The sequence below is a fragment of the Entelurus aequoreus genome, linkage group LG27, assembly GCF_033978785.1.
Source record: "Entelurus aequoreus isolate RoL-2023_Sb linkage group LG27, RoL_Eaeq_v1.1, whole genome shotgun sequence".
Classification (NCBI taxonomy): domain Eukaryota; kingdom Metazoa; phylum Chordata; class Actinopteri; order Syngnathiformes; family Syngnathidae; genus Entelurus; species Entelurus aequoreus.
The window spans coordinates 8,696,404-8,711,403 of record NC_084757.1 but is presented as its reverse complement, the minus strand read 5'-3'; the positions used below and the strand labels follow the sequence as shown (position 1 = coordinate 8,711,403).

Genomic DNA, 15,000 nt, shown 5'->3' with positions numbered 1-15,000 from the left:
GACTTTTAGTTCAACACCTCCGAAATTGGCTAAAATGCTAACATGCCTGCATGATAGCGCCAAGTAATGATATACAAGATTTTTAGTTTTAACCACATAACATTGGCTAAAATGCTTAAACGTATCAGGCAGCATGTTATCAAGATATAAGCAACTTTGCTATAATCTACCCTATAATTTTTTTTAAATTGGCTAAATTGCTATAATGTTAATAGTTAGCATGCCAACTTGATAGCATCAGGTAACAATATCTATAACTTTTCGTTTGATACCTGCAAAATAGGCTAACATGCTAAACGGTAGTATGCTGGCAAGATAGCGCCAAATGCTAACACCCTAAGAGTCAGCTTGCTATCAAGACGTGGTGCCAAGTAACAATATCAATGACTTTAAGTTTTATACTTAAACAAATATGGCTGAAATGCTATTTAGTATGCTAGAAATATTGTGCCAAGTAACAATATCCATGACTTTGTTTTATACCTTCAAAATAGGCTAAAATGCTAACACTTAATATTTACCTTGCTTGAAAGACAGTGCCAGTTAACAATACCCATGACTTTTAGTTTTAGACCTAAAGAAAATGGCTAAGAGGCTAACATTTAACAATTAGCATGCTACAAAGATAACAATATAACTTTAAGTTTTATGCCTCTAAAATTGGCTAAAATGCTAACATAGCTGCATGGTAGAGGCAAGTAATGATATAAATGACTTTTAGTTTTAACCACACAAAATTGGCTAAAATACTAACACTTAACAGTTAGTATGCTAGCAAGATAGTGCCAAATAATAATACCCATGAATTTTACTTTTTCACCTACAAATTTGACTGAAATGCTAAAAAGACAGCGCCAAGTAACAATTTATCCATGACTTTTAGTTTTAGACCTAAAAAAATGGCTAAATCGCTAACACTGAACAGTTAGCATGCTAGCAAGATAACACCAAGTAATAGTAGTAATCCTTGACTTTCAGTTTTCTACCTAGAAAATTGGCTAACACGCCATCATGTTAACAGTTAGCATGCCAACATGACACAGAGACAGACTTTTAGAACAGTTTGTGCCAAAAGTCAGTTTCGGTTGAAAAGTGTTTGGAGCCGTTCATTCTGAAATCCACCAACATCTATTATTTGGAATTTCAATTCTATTTCCTTCAATTCAAATTGGAATTGCAAAATTGAGGATATCTTCTACTCGTGGATCAACCCCCTTAAGTTGGACCAACCGCTCAATGTGCGCTACAAACCCCGACTGTAAGTTTAGGGTATTTAGCCGTATCGCCACACAATTTGACACATTTTAGGTAAAACACAATTGTAAATTTTAACCCGATTTGTTGACAAACGTCTTTTGATTTTTGTCTTCCTCTGAATATTTCTTTTTTTTGTCATCTGGTTTCAGAAGAAACAAACCAAACGGAGACCAATCAAAGCTTACCCAACTTAAGGACTGACCAACCAACTGCTATACCAACTTAGTTCTACCTCCAAAGTTACGTTATTAGTAGTTTGCACAACTTCTGACTATAGAAACGAGGTTCCATCCTGGAATTGAATGTTCTCTCTAGTGGCAACGACCGCCATGACACTGCATCACCTTCACTAAACAGCAGAGAAAAATGATCGTCCGTAGAAAAACGAGGTCGAAACAGGACCGCCTCAAAACGCGCTGCCCGGTTTCTTCCGCCCGGTTCCGTCCGGGACGAAGGAACGCCGGCGGGGCTGAGGCCCTGGCGACTGTGACAGTCAGCAGAACGCCGCTGCCAGCCACCCAGCCAGAAGCTGGGAGAGACGTGACAGCTAGCGGACATTGCGGCCTGCAGAGTCACCCCGCTGTGTCACTCTGCATCATCTCGGCAGCCAACTGGGGCTACTTCAGCTCCGCCTCAAGATCGACAATTACGCTCGTTTGGTTTTCTTTCTAAGCACTTCACCAGTAGCTACTTATTCATCCTGTTCTGGAGCCTCTCCCACAGTTGGACGGAAGACCAACAATTCAGAAACTATAAACACCATTTTTGTAAATATCAAAGACTCTTGAGAGGTTTCTACGGACCGTACATGCAAACCCAGAACCCTGCAACCCTGCAAAACCCTGCCATGGATTGATTAATGTGGACCCCGACTTAAACAAGTTGAAAAACGTATTCGGGTGTTACCATTTAGTGATCAATTGTACGGAATATGTACAGTACTGTGCAATCTACTAATACAAGTTTCAATCAATCAATCAAATGCGAGGACGCAACACTAACCACTGGACCACTGTCTTCTTTTAGTTTCATGGCATTATTTGTTGGACAGTTTCCACAACAGGGAGTGAAGCATAACAGCCCACAGCTGCAATATGACCCGATAGAACCGATACTAGCACTGATTTGATTTTTGAAGACGTCGGGCTGCGACTAGGTTTGAGAAATGTCTTTGCTAAAAGTGCAATACAGTTTTATGAGCTGATCACACACAGATGGAAGGGTCCGAACTTTGGCCCGTACCAGGTCAATGAATCAGAGTTCTGGAACTTGGGAAATTTCTCATGCTTGGGGCTGGGTACATTTCACATTTGAATCGATACAGTACCAATTTTTGGTCCCTGAAAATCGATCCCGGCACTCAATGTTACCAATTTTTGGTACTTTTGTGTGTTAAAACGTGTTAATAAATTGAAACGTTTTAACATCTAAAACTGAATGTGCTGTTCAGTTATCTTGTTTTCTTGTCAGTACTGTAGTCTACTGTATTATATAGTAAATTTTGCGTGCAGTTGCATTTCCAACACGTTAGATGGATAGATCTTAAGACAGTGTTTCTAATAAATAATCAGTGTGTGTGTGTGTGTGTGTGTGTGTGTGTGTGTGTGTGGTAGGGGAGGGGTTTAGTTGGTGGGAGTCATTGGCACCATTGCCTGGACAAGAGCAGCGAAATGAGATTGTTCAGTGAACCATCGCAGTGTCAGGTCTTTTCACTGGCGAGGCTCGAGAGACTCTCACTCTGGAAGACCCCCTTGAAATAACCCCCTCTCTCATGACTGCAGTGAGACACACACACACACACATTTTGGCTGCGATACGAGCACAGTTGGTCGCAGTATCAATCAGAGGTGTGCTTGTCGTAGGGATAAATGGGCATAATAAGCAGGTGTGTGTGTGTGTAGGTGTCTAACGTCGACGTGATGGAGCAAGTAAACACCATATGGGAGGAACATCATTGGAGCGCTACCAAAGCTACCCGCCTCCAACAGAGGAACAACTTACAGCCTCTGGCCAAAACACTCCATCTTGCCCGCCAGATTCTCCACTTAGTCTCCCCCCCCTTCCAAACTCCACCTGCTGCCCTTCAGCTTCCAGACTCTCTGAAGACAAGAGGACGAGTTGCCATCCCCTCTTCTGGAGTCGGGGGAGTAGGTCGCTAGGTAGGAGGCTTCTTGGGTTTTTAATTAATGCCAATTAGGCAGGGGTGGTCATTATTCTTAGCAGCCTGGAATTAGCCGATGAAAACAAAACCTTTGTCACCTTTTCCTACTGAGTTAGTGCCAGCAGCTGTCATTAAGAAGCCACCGTCTGGCAGCATGCGGGTGAGGACACCGGATGAGGGCAGGGTTCTCTTTAGGGGGAGTTTGTCAACTTTATGTGGTTGTGGCGGCGCCTAAAGAACAATGCAAAAGGTACTGTTTATGCTACCTGCAAAAGCTGGCTGCTTATTTCCTTGTCTCTGTTGACAAAAGTGCTACCTGAGATGGTTTTTAAATGGAGCATGCCAGAGAAGTTTGACAGAAGGGTGGATATTTTTCCAAAGAGAGTTATTTATTTGCCTCAATCCATGTGTGGCAGTCACTGTTCAGTATAAAGGGCAAAGGATTGGAGGTTTAAGTCAACCCAGCCTTTTTCCCTAAGGGACTGCAGAGGGCTTGGTGCGGGAGTGTGAAGTCTTGGTTCTGTTGAGGGTTTATTCCTTGCTTCCGTTGTTACTTAGGTGGAATTAGTCACCGTTCTGTATCAAGGGTACCAACAAGGAATTGGGGGTTAAAGTCAACTCAGCATTTTCCCCTGAGGGACTACAGAGGACTTGGGACGGGAGTGTGAAGTCTTGGTTCTGTTTGAGGTTTGTTCAATGCCTTGCTCGTGTGGGGTTTGTGTGGACTGTCGAAGACTTGGTACGGTAGTTTAAAGTATTGGTTCTGCTTAAGGTTCATTGCTGACCTAGGTGGAATCAGTCACCGTTCTGTATCAAGGGCACCAACAAGGAATTAGGGGGGTTAAAGTCAACTCAGCATTTTCCCCTGAGGGACTGCCGAGGACTTGGGACGGGAGTGTGAAGTCTTGGTTCTGTTTGAGGTTTGTTCAATACCTTGCTCGTGTGGGTTCAGTTGGACTGCTGAAGACTTGGTACAGGAGTGTGAAGTCTTGGTTTTGTTTCGGGTTTATTGTTTGGTTAGGTGGAATTAGTCACTGTTCTGTATCAAGGGCGCCAACAAGGAATTAGGGGGCTTAAAGTCAACTCAGCATTTTCCCCTGAGGGACTACCGAGGACTTGGGATGGGAGTGTGAAGTCTTGGTCCTGTTTGAGGTTTGTTCAATACCTTGCTCGTGTAGGGTTCAGTTGGACTGCCGAGGACTTGGTATAGGAGTTTAAAGTATTGGTTCTGTTTAAGGTTTATTGCTTGCTTAGGTGGAATTAGTCACCGTTCTGTATCAAGGGCACCAACAAGTAATTAGGGGGGTTAAAGTCAACTCAGCATTTTTCTCTGAGGTACTGCCAAGGACTTGCGACGGGAGTGTGAAGTCTTGGTTCTGTTTGAGGTTTGTTCAATACCTTTCTCGTGTGGGGTTCAGTTGGTAAAAGCTGGCTTTCAAACCGTCGCACCGACTTGGAACTGGGAAACAAAGTCACAGTCTTAGTTTTAAAACGTTTTCCTTCGAATGGGATTTTCCTTGCCTCTGTCACCAAAAGGCTGAAACAATAAGGGCAGTCCCCCTCTGAGATTGAACCAGTGACTACAAACCCAATCTTCAGATATCTTGGCGTTCAACTGTCCAGGGACCTCACGTGGAGCCACACCACTTTCTGTTTACTCAAGAAGGAACACCCCTACTTCCTCAGGAAAGCTAGACTCGCGAGCTCCATCCTTAGGATCTTCTACAAATGTGTGGTGGACAGCACTCTGTGTGGCATCTTCATCAGCAGATGCAGAGAGACACCACCAAGTATCCAACCCAACCTGCACACCCTCTCTTTGGCCTGACTGAGGAACAGACTCGTTCCGGAATCTGTTAGATTGCTGAACTTTGATGGAGCTCTGCAGCAATAGATACAGATCTCCACCAACCACCACCATACTGTTTGTGTGGTACTCATTGGGCTAAAACTGGGACCTCAGTACTAAGTGTCGTGCAATCTCATGTGTGCTGCTATGACAACAAAGTTCTGTGAATCCTTAGCTTGTGCAGTTAGATTCTATGAGCTAAAAGCCGAAGGCTGCCAACTCATTGTCCTGCACAACTTTTAAGGTGTCGGAAAATTAGGTTTACACAACATATACATACAGTGCACTACGGTTACATGATCATGCGTTATGGATTTGCCCTGAAACTCACACAAGCGAGATCATGGTACACGGCAAAAATAAAGCATAACACATGCCTTACAAGCACAAATGTCACCATTGGAGCAAAAATAAGACGGAGATGGATGATATCAGGTGACGGGGAGGAGAGGGCGGGGTTATACCTACCCTGCCCTGCTGCTATCTAGCTCCCAGCCTCCGGACTGGCCTGTTCTGGGCCGGGCCCTGTAGGCTCACTGGGGCAGGGCGACCCAGAACCACAAACCTAAAAGCACGAGCGAGGCCATGGAAGAGGAGGAAGAAGAAGATTGTGAAGGATTAAGAAGTGAAAGAGAAAACATCTACAAGTCAGACTGCAAGTTGTTAACAAGAAGACGTGTGACAAGGAAGTCAAGAGGAAATCAGTTGTTAAAGGTAATAGTCGGAGGAGAAGGGTGGAAAACTTATGATAAATGACCCATGAGATCGCTTGGTCTTTGCCACTAAGCGGTTTCAAAAAGAAATAAAATCTTAAAAAGGAATTCTCACAGTATATAATTTCTTTAACCCTTGGGGATCAACCAAATGTGGTGAATGTTATAGGTCCTGGAGACCCAAAATAGGTTCATCCATAAAAGTCTTAAAAGTGAGTCATATACATATATGTATATATATATAAACACGTATTAAATAATTATAGTTGCATATTACTTATATGTATTAGAAAGTATCCAGTAACAAACATGTCCGTATCATTTAACTTACTGCGTCATGAGCAAACTTCATGAATTATTGTGACCATTAAGTGTACCCAAAAACTAATTACCACTCCACTTCAACTTAAAGACAGGAGAAGCCGAGGATGTCGTAGTGGCTTGTGCAGCCCTTTGAGACACTGGTGATTAAGGGCTATATAAGTAAACTTTGATTGATGATTGATTGAAGTCCATGCCAGATTGTTAATAATAAATAATATATAGATTAGTGATTGTCATGGTTTTCTGTCTTAGTCATTTTACCTGATCAAGAGTTTTGTCAAATTCAAACCAACAAAGTAATACAAGTAATAAAAGTTAGTATGATTTGTGCTGGTATCGAATCGGTCTGTGTATATCAGTATAGTGAAAAAGTTGTATTGGGACACCCCAATTGGAAAATAAAAATATTGCGACATAATTTGATGAGAAATGATGGAGAAATTAGCGTACAAACAACCCTTATTGGGCAAGGAACCATATTTGGTAAGTGCAAATGTCAACAAGTGATTTCAACCAGCCAATCAGTGAAGAAATATGACAAAAATAATACAAATATTTTAATTAATAAAAGGAAGTATTGCTGTATAAGTCGATTTATATTATAAATACAGTTATAATTAAGAATTTTAAATCTATTTTAAATCTATACAATAAAAAAAATAAATGTTATTAAACATTTTGTACGGCAATTTTCTGTGATTAATGTTTATAATTTTTGCAGTAATAAACTGGAATTTTACAAATTAAACGTGAAATTTTGTCTGTGATAAGCTAACAGATTTGTTTTTGTGACATCATCAACATCTAATTGGAAAATACTTGAACTCGCTGTACTAAGAATCCAGATGGATCTGTGAAAAGGAAGTTACCGAGCGTCACACGCACGACTTTCCTCCATCGACCGGGTGCTTTTTACGCCTCAAAAAGTAGAAGCTGTTATTTTTTGCCCCCCTCTCGGCCTTCTCTCCATCATCACTTGTCTTTCTTTTGCGACCTTTTCATCGCACCGCTGCTGTACACTTTTTGTGTAGTTGTGTAAAGGTGACATTTGCAGCCCTGTAAAAGTCTCCCCCTCACCTTTTATTTTCTCCTCAAAATGGCCTAAAAAATAAAAAAAGACAATGTTTCACGCCCTGGAGAGTGGCGGAGGGTGGGAGAGTCAGGAAGGTGCTAGAAAAAGCCATAGAAGGTCAGTAATTTTACACTGCTTTGGAAAATAAATATGAGTTTTAATTTTTTTTGTTTTTTTTTGTTTATTAATATAAAAAATATAAAAATATACATTAAATCGAGCTGGACATATTTACCAGATTGTCAATTTTGGTGCATAATGGGAATATTTTTATCAAAATATAAACATTTCCTTTATTAATTGCAGCTAAAATAATTTGTTGTTAATTGACTAACCTCTTGTAATAAAATAAAATAGATGTATTTTGTAATACAATATACTAATGCCGTCCATCGCAAATAATTGATGCCCAAATTTTGCTACTGTTTTGTTTTCATTGAAAAAACAATAGACATTTTTTGCTAGTGTTTTGTTTTCATTGACATTTTAAAAATGTATTTTAAATGAAAAAAACTCTCAAAATTATGTTTTTGTATCAAATAACACAATAATAATAATGTCATAATAATAACTATACGCGGCATGGCGTAGTGGGTAGAGCGGCCTTGCCAGAAACCTGAGGGTTGCAGGTTCGCTCCCCGCCTCTTACCATCCAAAAAAATCGCTGCCGTTGTGTCCTTGGGCAGGACACTTCACCCTTGCCCCCGGTGCCGCTCACACCGGAGAATGAATGATGAATGAATGAGTTGTAAAAATGAATGATGGGTTCTCACTTCTCTGTGAAGCGCTTTGAGTGTCTAGAAAAGCGCTATATAAATCTAATCCATTATTATTATTATTATTATACTAAAATGTTTTCTTATTTTTTATTAATAAAGATTATTATTAATAATTATAAAAATAATGATATAAAATAGTAAATTGTATGTAATATTTTGCATTTGTTTTTTATATTTTTTGTTTATTAATTTAAAAAATATATATATATACACATTAATTCGAGCTGGACACATTTACCAGATTGTCAATTTTGGCGCATAATGGGAAAACATTTGGGTAAAATATAAACATTTCCTTTATTAATCGCAGCTAAAATAATTTGATCTTAATTGACTAACCTCTTGTAATACAATAAAATAGATGTATTTTGTAATACAATATACTATTGCCATCCATCGCAAATAATTAATGCCCAAATTTTGCTACTATTTTGTATTCATTGAAAAAACAATAGACATTTTTAAAATTAATTTTAAAGGAGAACAACTCTCAAAATTACGTTTTTGTATAAAACAACACCAGATTGTCCATTTTGGCGCATAATAGGAAAAACATTTATGAAAATTGAAACATTTCCTTTATCAATCGCAGCTAAAATTAGTTGTCGTTAATTGGCTAACCTCTTGTAATAAAATAAAATAGATGTATTTTTTTAAAACAATATACTATTGCCTTCCATTGCAAATAAATTATGACCAAATTTTGCTAGTGTTTTGTTTTCATTGACATTTTAAAAATGTATTTTAAATGAAAAAAACTCTCAAAATTATGTTTTTGTATCAAATAACACAAAAATAATAACGTCATAATAATAATTATACTAAAATGTTTTTTTTGTTTTTTTTATTAATAATGATTATTATTAATAATCACAAAAATAATTATATAAAATATTAAATTGTATTTAATATTTTGCATTTGTTTTTTGTATTTTTTGTTTATTAATTAAAAAATATATATATATACACATTAATTCGAGCTGGACACATTTACCAGATTGTCAATTTTGGCGCATAATGGGAAAACATTTGAGTAAAATATAAACATTTCCTTTATTAATCGCAGCTAAAATAATTTGTTGTTAATTGACTAACCTCTTGTAATAAAATAAAATAGATGTATTTTGTAATACAATATACTATTGCCGTCCATCGCAAATAATTGATGCCCAAATTTTGCTAGTGTTTTGTTTTCATTGAAAAAACAATAGACATTTTTTAAATTAATTTTAAAGGAGAACAACTCTCAAAATTACGTTTTTGTATAAAATAACACCAGATTGTCCATTTTGGCGCATAATAGGAAAAACATTTATGAAAATTGAAACATTTCCTTTATCAATCACAGCTAAAATTATTTGTCGTTAATTGGCTAACCTCTTGTAATAAAATAAAATAGATGTATTTTTTTAAAACAATATACATATTGCCTTCCATTGCAAATAAACGATGACCAAATTTTGCTAGTGTTTTGTTTTCATTGACATTTTAAAAATGTATTTTAAATGAAAAAAACTCTCAAAATTATGTTTTTGTATCAAATAACACAATAATAATAACGTCATAATAATAATTATACTAAAAATTTTTCTTTTTTTAATTAATAATGATTATTATTAATAATCATAAAAATAATGATATAAAATATTAAATTGTATGTAATATTTTGCATTTGTTTTTTATTTTTTTTGTTTATTAATTTAAAAATATATATATATACACATTAATTCGAGCTGGACACATTTACCAGATTGTCAATTTTGGCGCATAATGGGAAAACATTTGGGTAAAATATAAACATTTCCTTTATTAATCGCAGCTAAAATAATTTGTTGTTAATTGACTAACCTCTTGTAATAAAATAAAATAGATGTATTTTGTAATACAATATACTATTGCCGTCCATCGCAAATAATTGATGCCCAAATTTTGCTAGTGTTTTGTTTTCATTGAAAAAACAATAGACATTTTTTAAATTAATTTTAAAGGAGAACAACTCTCAAAATTACGTTTTTGTATAAAGTAACACCAGATTGTCCATTTTGGCTCATAATAGGAAAACGATTGATGAAGATTTAAACATTTCCTTTATCAATCGCAGCTAAAATTCTTTGTCGTTAATTGACTAACCTCTTGTAATAAAATAAAATAGATGTATTTTTTAATACAATATACTACTGCTGTCCATTGCAAATAATTTATGCCCAAATTTTGCTAGTGTTTTGTTTTCATTGACATTTTTAAAATTAATTTTAAAGGAAAAAAACTCAAAATTATGTTTTTGTATCAAATAACACAATAATAATAATGTCATAATAATAATTATATCAAAATGTTTTATTCTTCTTTTTTATTAATAATAATAATTATTAATAATCATAAAAATAATGATATAAAATAGTAAATTGTATGTAATATTTTGCATACATTTAATACAATTGAATGTAATAATAATAACATAATATAAAATAGTAAATAATATGTAATTTATTACATAAATTTGACGCAATTTAATGTAATAATAATAATAGTATAAAATAAACTGTATGTAATATTCTACATAAATTTGACACAATTTAGTGTATTAATGTCCTCGTTGAGGAGTAGTGCCCAAATAACTTGTATGGAAGGCTGCAACAGGCTTGGTTGTAATTTATTATGTTATATTTTATTATATTCGAGATGAGACAAATTAGCACAGGGGTGTCCAACTAATTTTAGCTCAGGGGCCGCATGGAGGAAAATCTGTGCACACGCGGGCCGGACTATTAAAATCATGGCATTAAAACTAAAAAATAAAGACAACTTCAGATTGTTTTCTTTGTCTTACTTTGGCCAAAAATAGAACAAACACATTCTAAAAATATTACAACAAAAATATATAAAGAAATACCGGCAGCGGTAAAGTTTAGATCCATGAAAGAAAGAAGTAAGTGAATGAATGTTTATAAATGAATAAATTTACATATGCATAAAAATGTGTTTTCTTTTGTATAATTTTTTTTTGATGAATTAAGTAACGTTTATGACAACCTTTTTCCAAAACACAATATAGAATGTGAGATGTAACAGGATAACATTTATAATTTGTTTTCAAAATAGTTACAAAAAAGTGGGACCCCATTTTTATGACTTGACCCCATTTTGAAAATTCCTAGCGCCAACACTGATGGAGTATTGGTGCGTGCGGGCCAGTTCTAATACTAATCAAATATCATCCCGGGGCCCATAGATTATTCATTCGTGGGCTTTGACTTTGACACCACTGAATTAGCAGCATCCTCTGCTGGTTGCTAACCGAGTAGTGCATTTTGCTGCCATGGCCGAGGACGTAGCTAACGAGTTTCGTAAAAATAAATAAACGACACAATTACATAATTGCCACTGCTTACATCCACTTTGGCTGCATACTGTATGGAGATTGCTATGATATGCGGTGATGTAAAGTATCAACCTGCAGTCACACAACGTATAAGTTGTCTCACGGCGACACAAACACTTACAGCGTCTTCCTCTCCGCTCCGGCTCGGGCTGCCTCGGCTTCCCCGAACGAGTCGTCCGTGGGGGGGTCCGTAGCGTCCGTGGGGGGGTCGCTGACGTGCGAGGCGGACGATTTGGAGGGCGAGCACTGGCGGGGCGCAGGGGTGGGGGCTGAGGGAGAGAAAGCGGAGTCACATGGGTTGCTAGAGATACAAGGTTGAGTGAGTGAGTGAGTGAGTGAGTGAGCGCTCACGCGAGTTGGTGGACGGCGTGGTGGAAGTGACCGGCGTCAGGTTCATCTGCGAGATGTCAAAGTCGTCGCAGTCGTCCGTGTCCTGGGCAGTGCCGACGCGGCTGAAGTAAGTGCTGAATGCCTCTGAGGTACCCGTTAAGCCGGGCTGCTCGCCCTTCTTTGACGGCATCGCTGGCGGCTTCGCCAACTGAAAGTCCTGAAAGGGAGACGCCAGACGTATGAGGTCGACAAAAAGACTGGGGAACAGGAAACAATACGTGAAGCTAGGCGATATATAAATAATATATATATATATATAATATATATTATATATATATATATATATATATATATATATATATATATATATATATAATATATATATATATATATATAATATATATATATATATATAATATATATATAATATATATTATATATATATATATATATATATATATATATATATATATATATATATATATATATATATATATATATATAGTTGGGCAGCACGGTGGTGTGCGTCTGCCTCACAATACGAAGGTCCTGAGTAGTCGTGAGTTCAATCCCGGCCTCGGGATCTTTCTGTGTGGAGTTTGCCTGTTCTCCCCGTGACTGTGTGGGTTCCCTCCGGGTACTCCGGCTTCCTCCCACCTCCAAGGTTGATTGGCAACACTAAATTGGCCCTAGTGTGTGAATGTGAGTGTGAATGTTGTCTGTCTATCTGTGTTGGCCCTGCGATGAGGTGGCGACTTGTCCAGGCTGTACCCCGCCTTCCGCCCGATTGTAGCTGAGATAGGCTCCAGCGCCCTCCGCGACCCCGAAGGGAATAAGCGGTAGAAAATGGATGGATGGATATATATATATATTATATATATATATATATATATATATACATACATACATACAGTACATACATATGTACACACATACAAATACACACATATATATATGTGTGTATATATATATATATATATATATATATAATACACATATATATATTAGGGCTGCAACTAACAATTAATTTGATAATCGATTAATCTGTCGATTATTACTTCAATTAATCGATTAATAATCGGATAAAAGAGACAAACTACATTTCTATCCTTTCCAGTATTTTATTGAAAAAAACCAGCATACTGGCACCATACTTATATTGATTATTGTTTCTCAGCTGTTTGTACATGTTGTTGTTTATAAATAAAGGTTTATAAAAAAATAAAAAATGAAATAAATAAAAATTACAAAAAAATAAAATGCCTCTGCGCATGCGCATAGCATAGATCCAACGAAATGATGACTAAATTAATCACCAATTATTTTATAATCGATTTTAATCGATTAGTTGTTGCAGCCCTAATATATATATATATATATATACACACATATATACCATATATACACACACACACACATATATATATATATATTAGGAAATTAGTAATAAGATAAACAAACCTAATGAGATTATTGTCAAATGCAAAATCTGGATTTGTTTCAATTCAAACTGAAATTGAAACCAAAAAGTGTAAACGGTACACCTTGATGGCGGTGCTCACCTTGAACATCTCCTTGCTCATCTTTTTCGCCTGCTCCCCGTGCTGCGGACTCGACGACGCGGAGGCGGCCGGACCCGTAGCGCCTGCACCTGACTGGGTTTCGCCGGCCGGCGTCACGGCGGCGACGGGGGTGAGAGCCTGGAACATGGCGGCCGGCAGGGTGCCCACAGGTTGGGCGGGGAGGTAGGCCGCTGGGGGGAAGGCTCCGGCCGCCATGGCCGCCCACTGCTGCTGCGTGGCGGGGAAGATGTTGGCCTGGCCCCAGATGAGGGGCTGTCCGCCGGGCAGCACCTGCGCCACCGGACCTAGAGGGGACTGCACGCCGAAGGCCAGCGGCGTCTGGGCGGCGAAGGCCTGCTGGGACCAGTGTCCGGAGGGGACCGCTCCCATTGTCACGTAACCTGGATAGCAGTGTTTGGAGGAGCAAGTAAAGTGCAATTAAAACATCCGCAGCTTTTCTTCCGCACACACACACACGTGCATTTACAAGCCATGCATCACCTGCCCTACTTCTGCCTGTAGCTAATGTAGCATCTCTTCATGGTCACGCTGAGCTAGCATAATTACCTCCAGAATGAGGCAGCGTGGTTTCATCTAAACGCACTCATTAAAATTGCTCACATTTATAAGCCATCTTCACCATGCCTTCTGTCCGTGACATTCCGCCTCACCGAGAGAGGGGCGGAGACAAGTGTGCGGCCGTGTCTCACTCAGGGAAGTACCAGCCGGGCCAGAGGTCGCCGCCACTTCTTCGGTGGGTAAATCAGCCGCGTCTGAGTCAGCCAGCTAATGACGCGTTTTATATTCAACACACAGCCGACGCCACCTCCTCTTCTCATCAACATTTCATTTCTATTCCATCCCTCTCTATTAATCACATCCTGTTCCTTTTACTTCCACTCGCTCCTCATCCTATCGGCTGTCTTTCATAAATGACCTGCTTTTTGATCATTGTTAACCCTTTGGAGCGGCATATGTATTTTAAGCTTCTTTGCACCTGCAAAAAAAAAAGCTGACACATACCATGTTTATGCACCGTATATTTATATATTTTTATTACCACTGTGAAATGATACATTTTTTACACATTACACACTTTTTTTACAAAAATAAAAGAAAATGAATATGACCTATTTTATCTTTGTGGAAAATATTGGACACGGTGTGTTGTCAAGGTTACGAGATGCGATCCAAGTGTAAGCCAATAAGGTTTTTATTTTATTTTTTTATAAATGGATGTGATGATAATGTAAATTTGTTTTTTTTTAATCACTGTTATGTTGGAATTCTTACACTGCAAAAACTGAAATCAAAGTAAGATTAAATATCTCAAATAAGGGTGATATTTGCTTATTTTCTGTCTGATAAGATAATTCTTCTCACTAAGCAGATTTTATGTTAGTGTTTTACTTGTTTTAAGGGTTTTGGTCCTAAATGATCTCAGTAAGATATTACAGCTTGTTGCTGAGATTTGATGACCTATATTGAGTAAAACATGCTTGAAACTAGAATATCAACTGTTGCAAAGCTGTGTCATCAACACTCACAAGTATAAAACTACTTTTTTAAAG

The 15,000-nt window shown here is 37.7% G+C and overlaps 1 protein-coding gene across 1 annotated transcript in view; it reads right to left on the bottom strand.

Annotated features, from left to right (window-relative positions):
* LOC133644585 (disabled homolog 1-like) overlaps positions 1 to 15,000 on the bottom strand; it is a 201,379-nt gene that overhangs the window by 11,895 nt on the left and 174,484 nt on the right. The window contains 4 exon segments of the mRNA XM_062039195.1: positions 11,659 to 11,693; positions 11,696 to 11,806; positions 11,889 to 12,084; positions 13,430 to 13,830. Of these exon segments, the coding sequence (XP_061895179.1) occupies positions 11,659 to 11,693; positions 11,696 to 11,806; positions 11,889 to 12,084; positions 13,430 to 13,830 (743 nt within the window).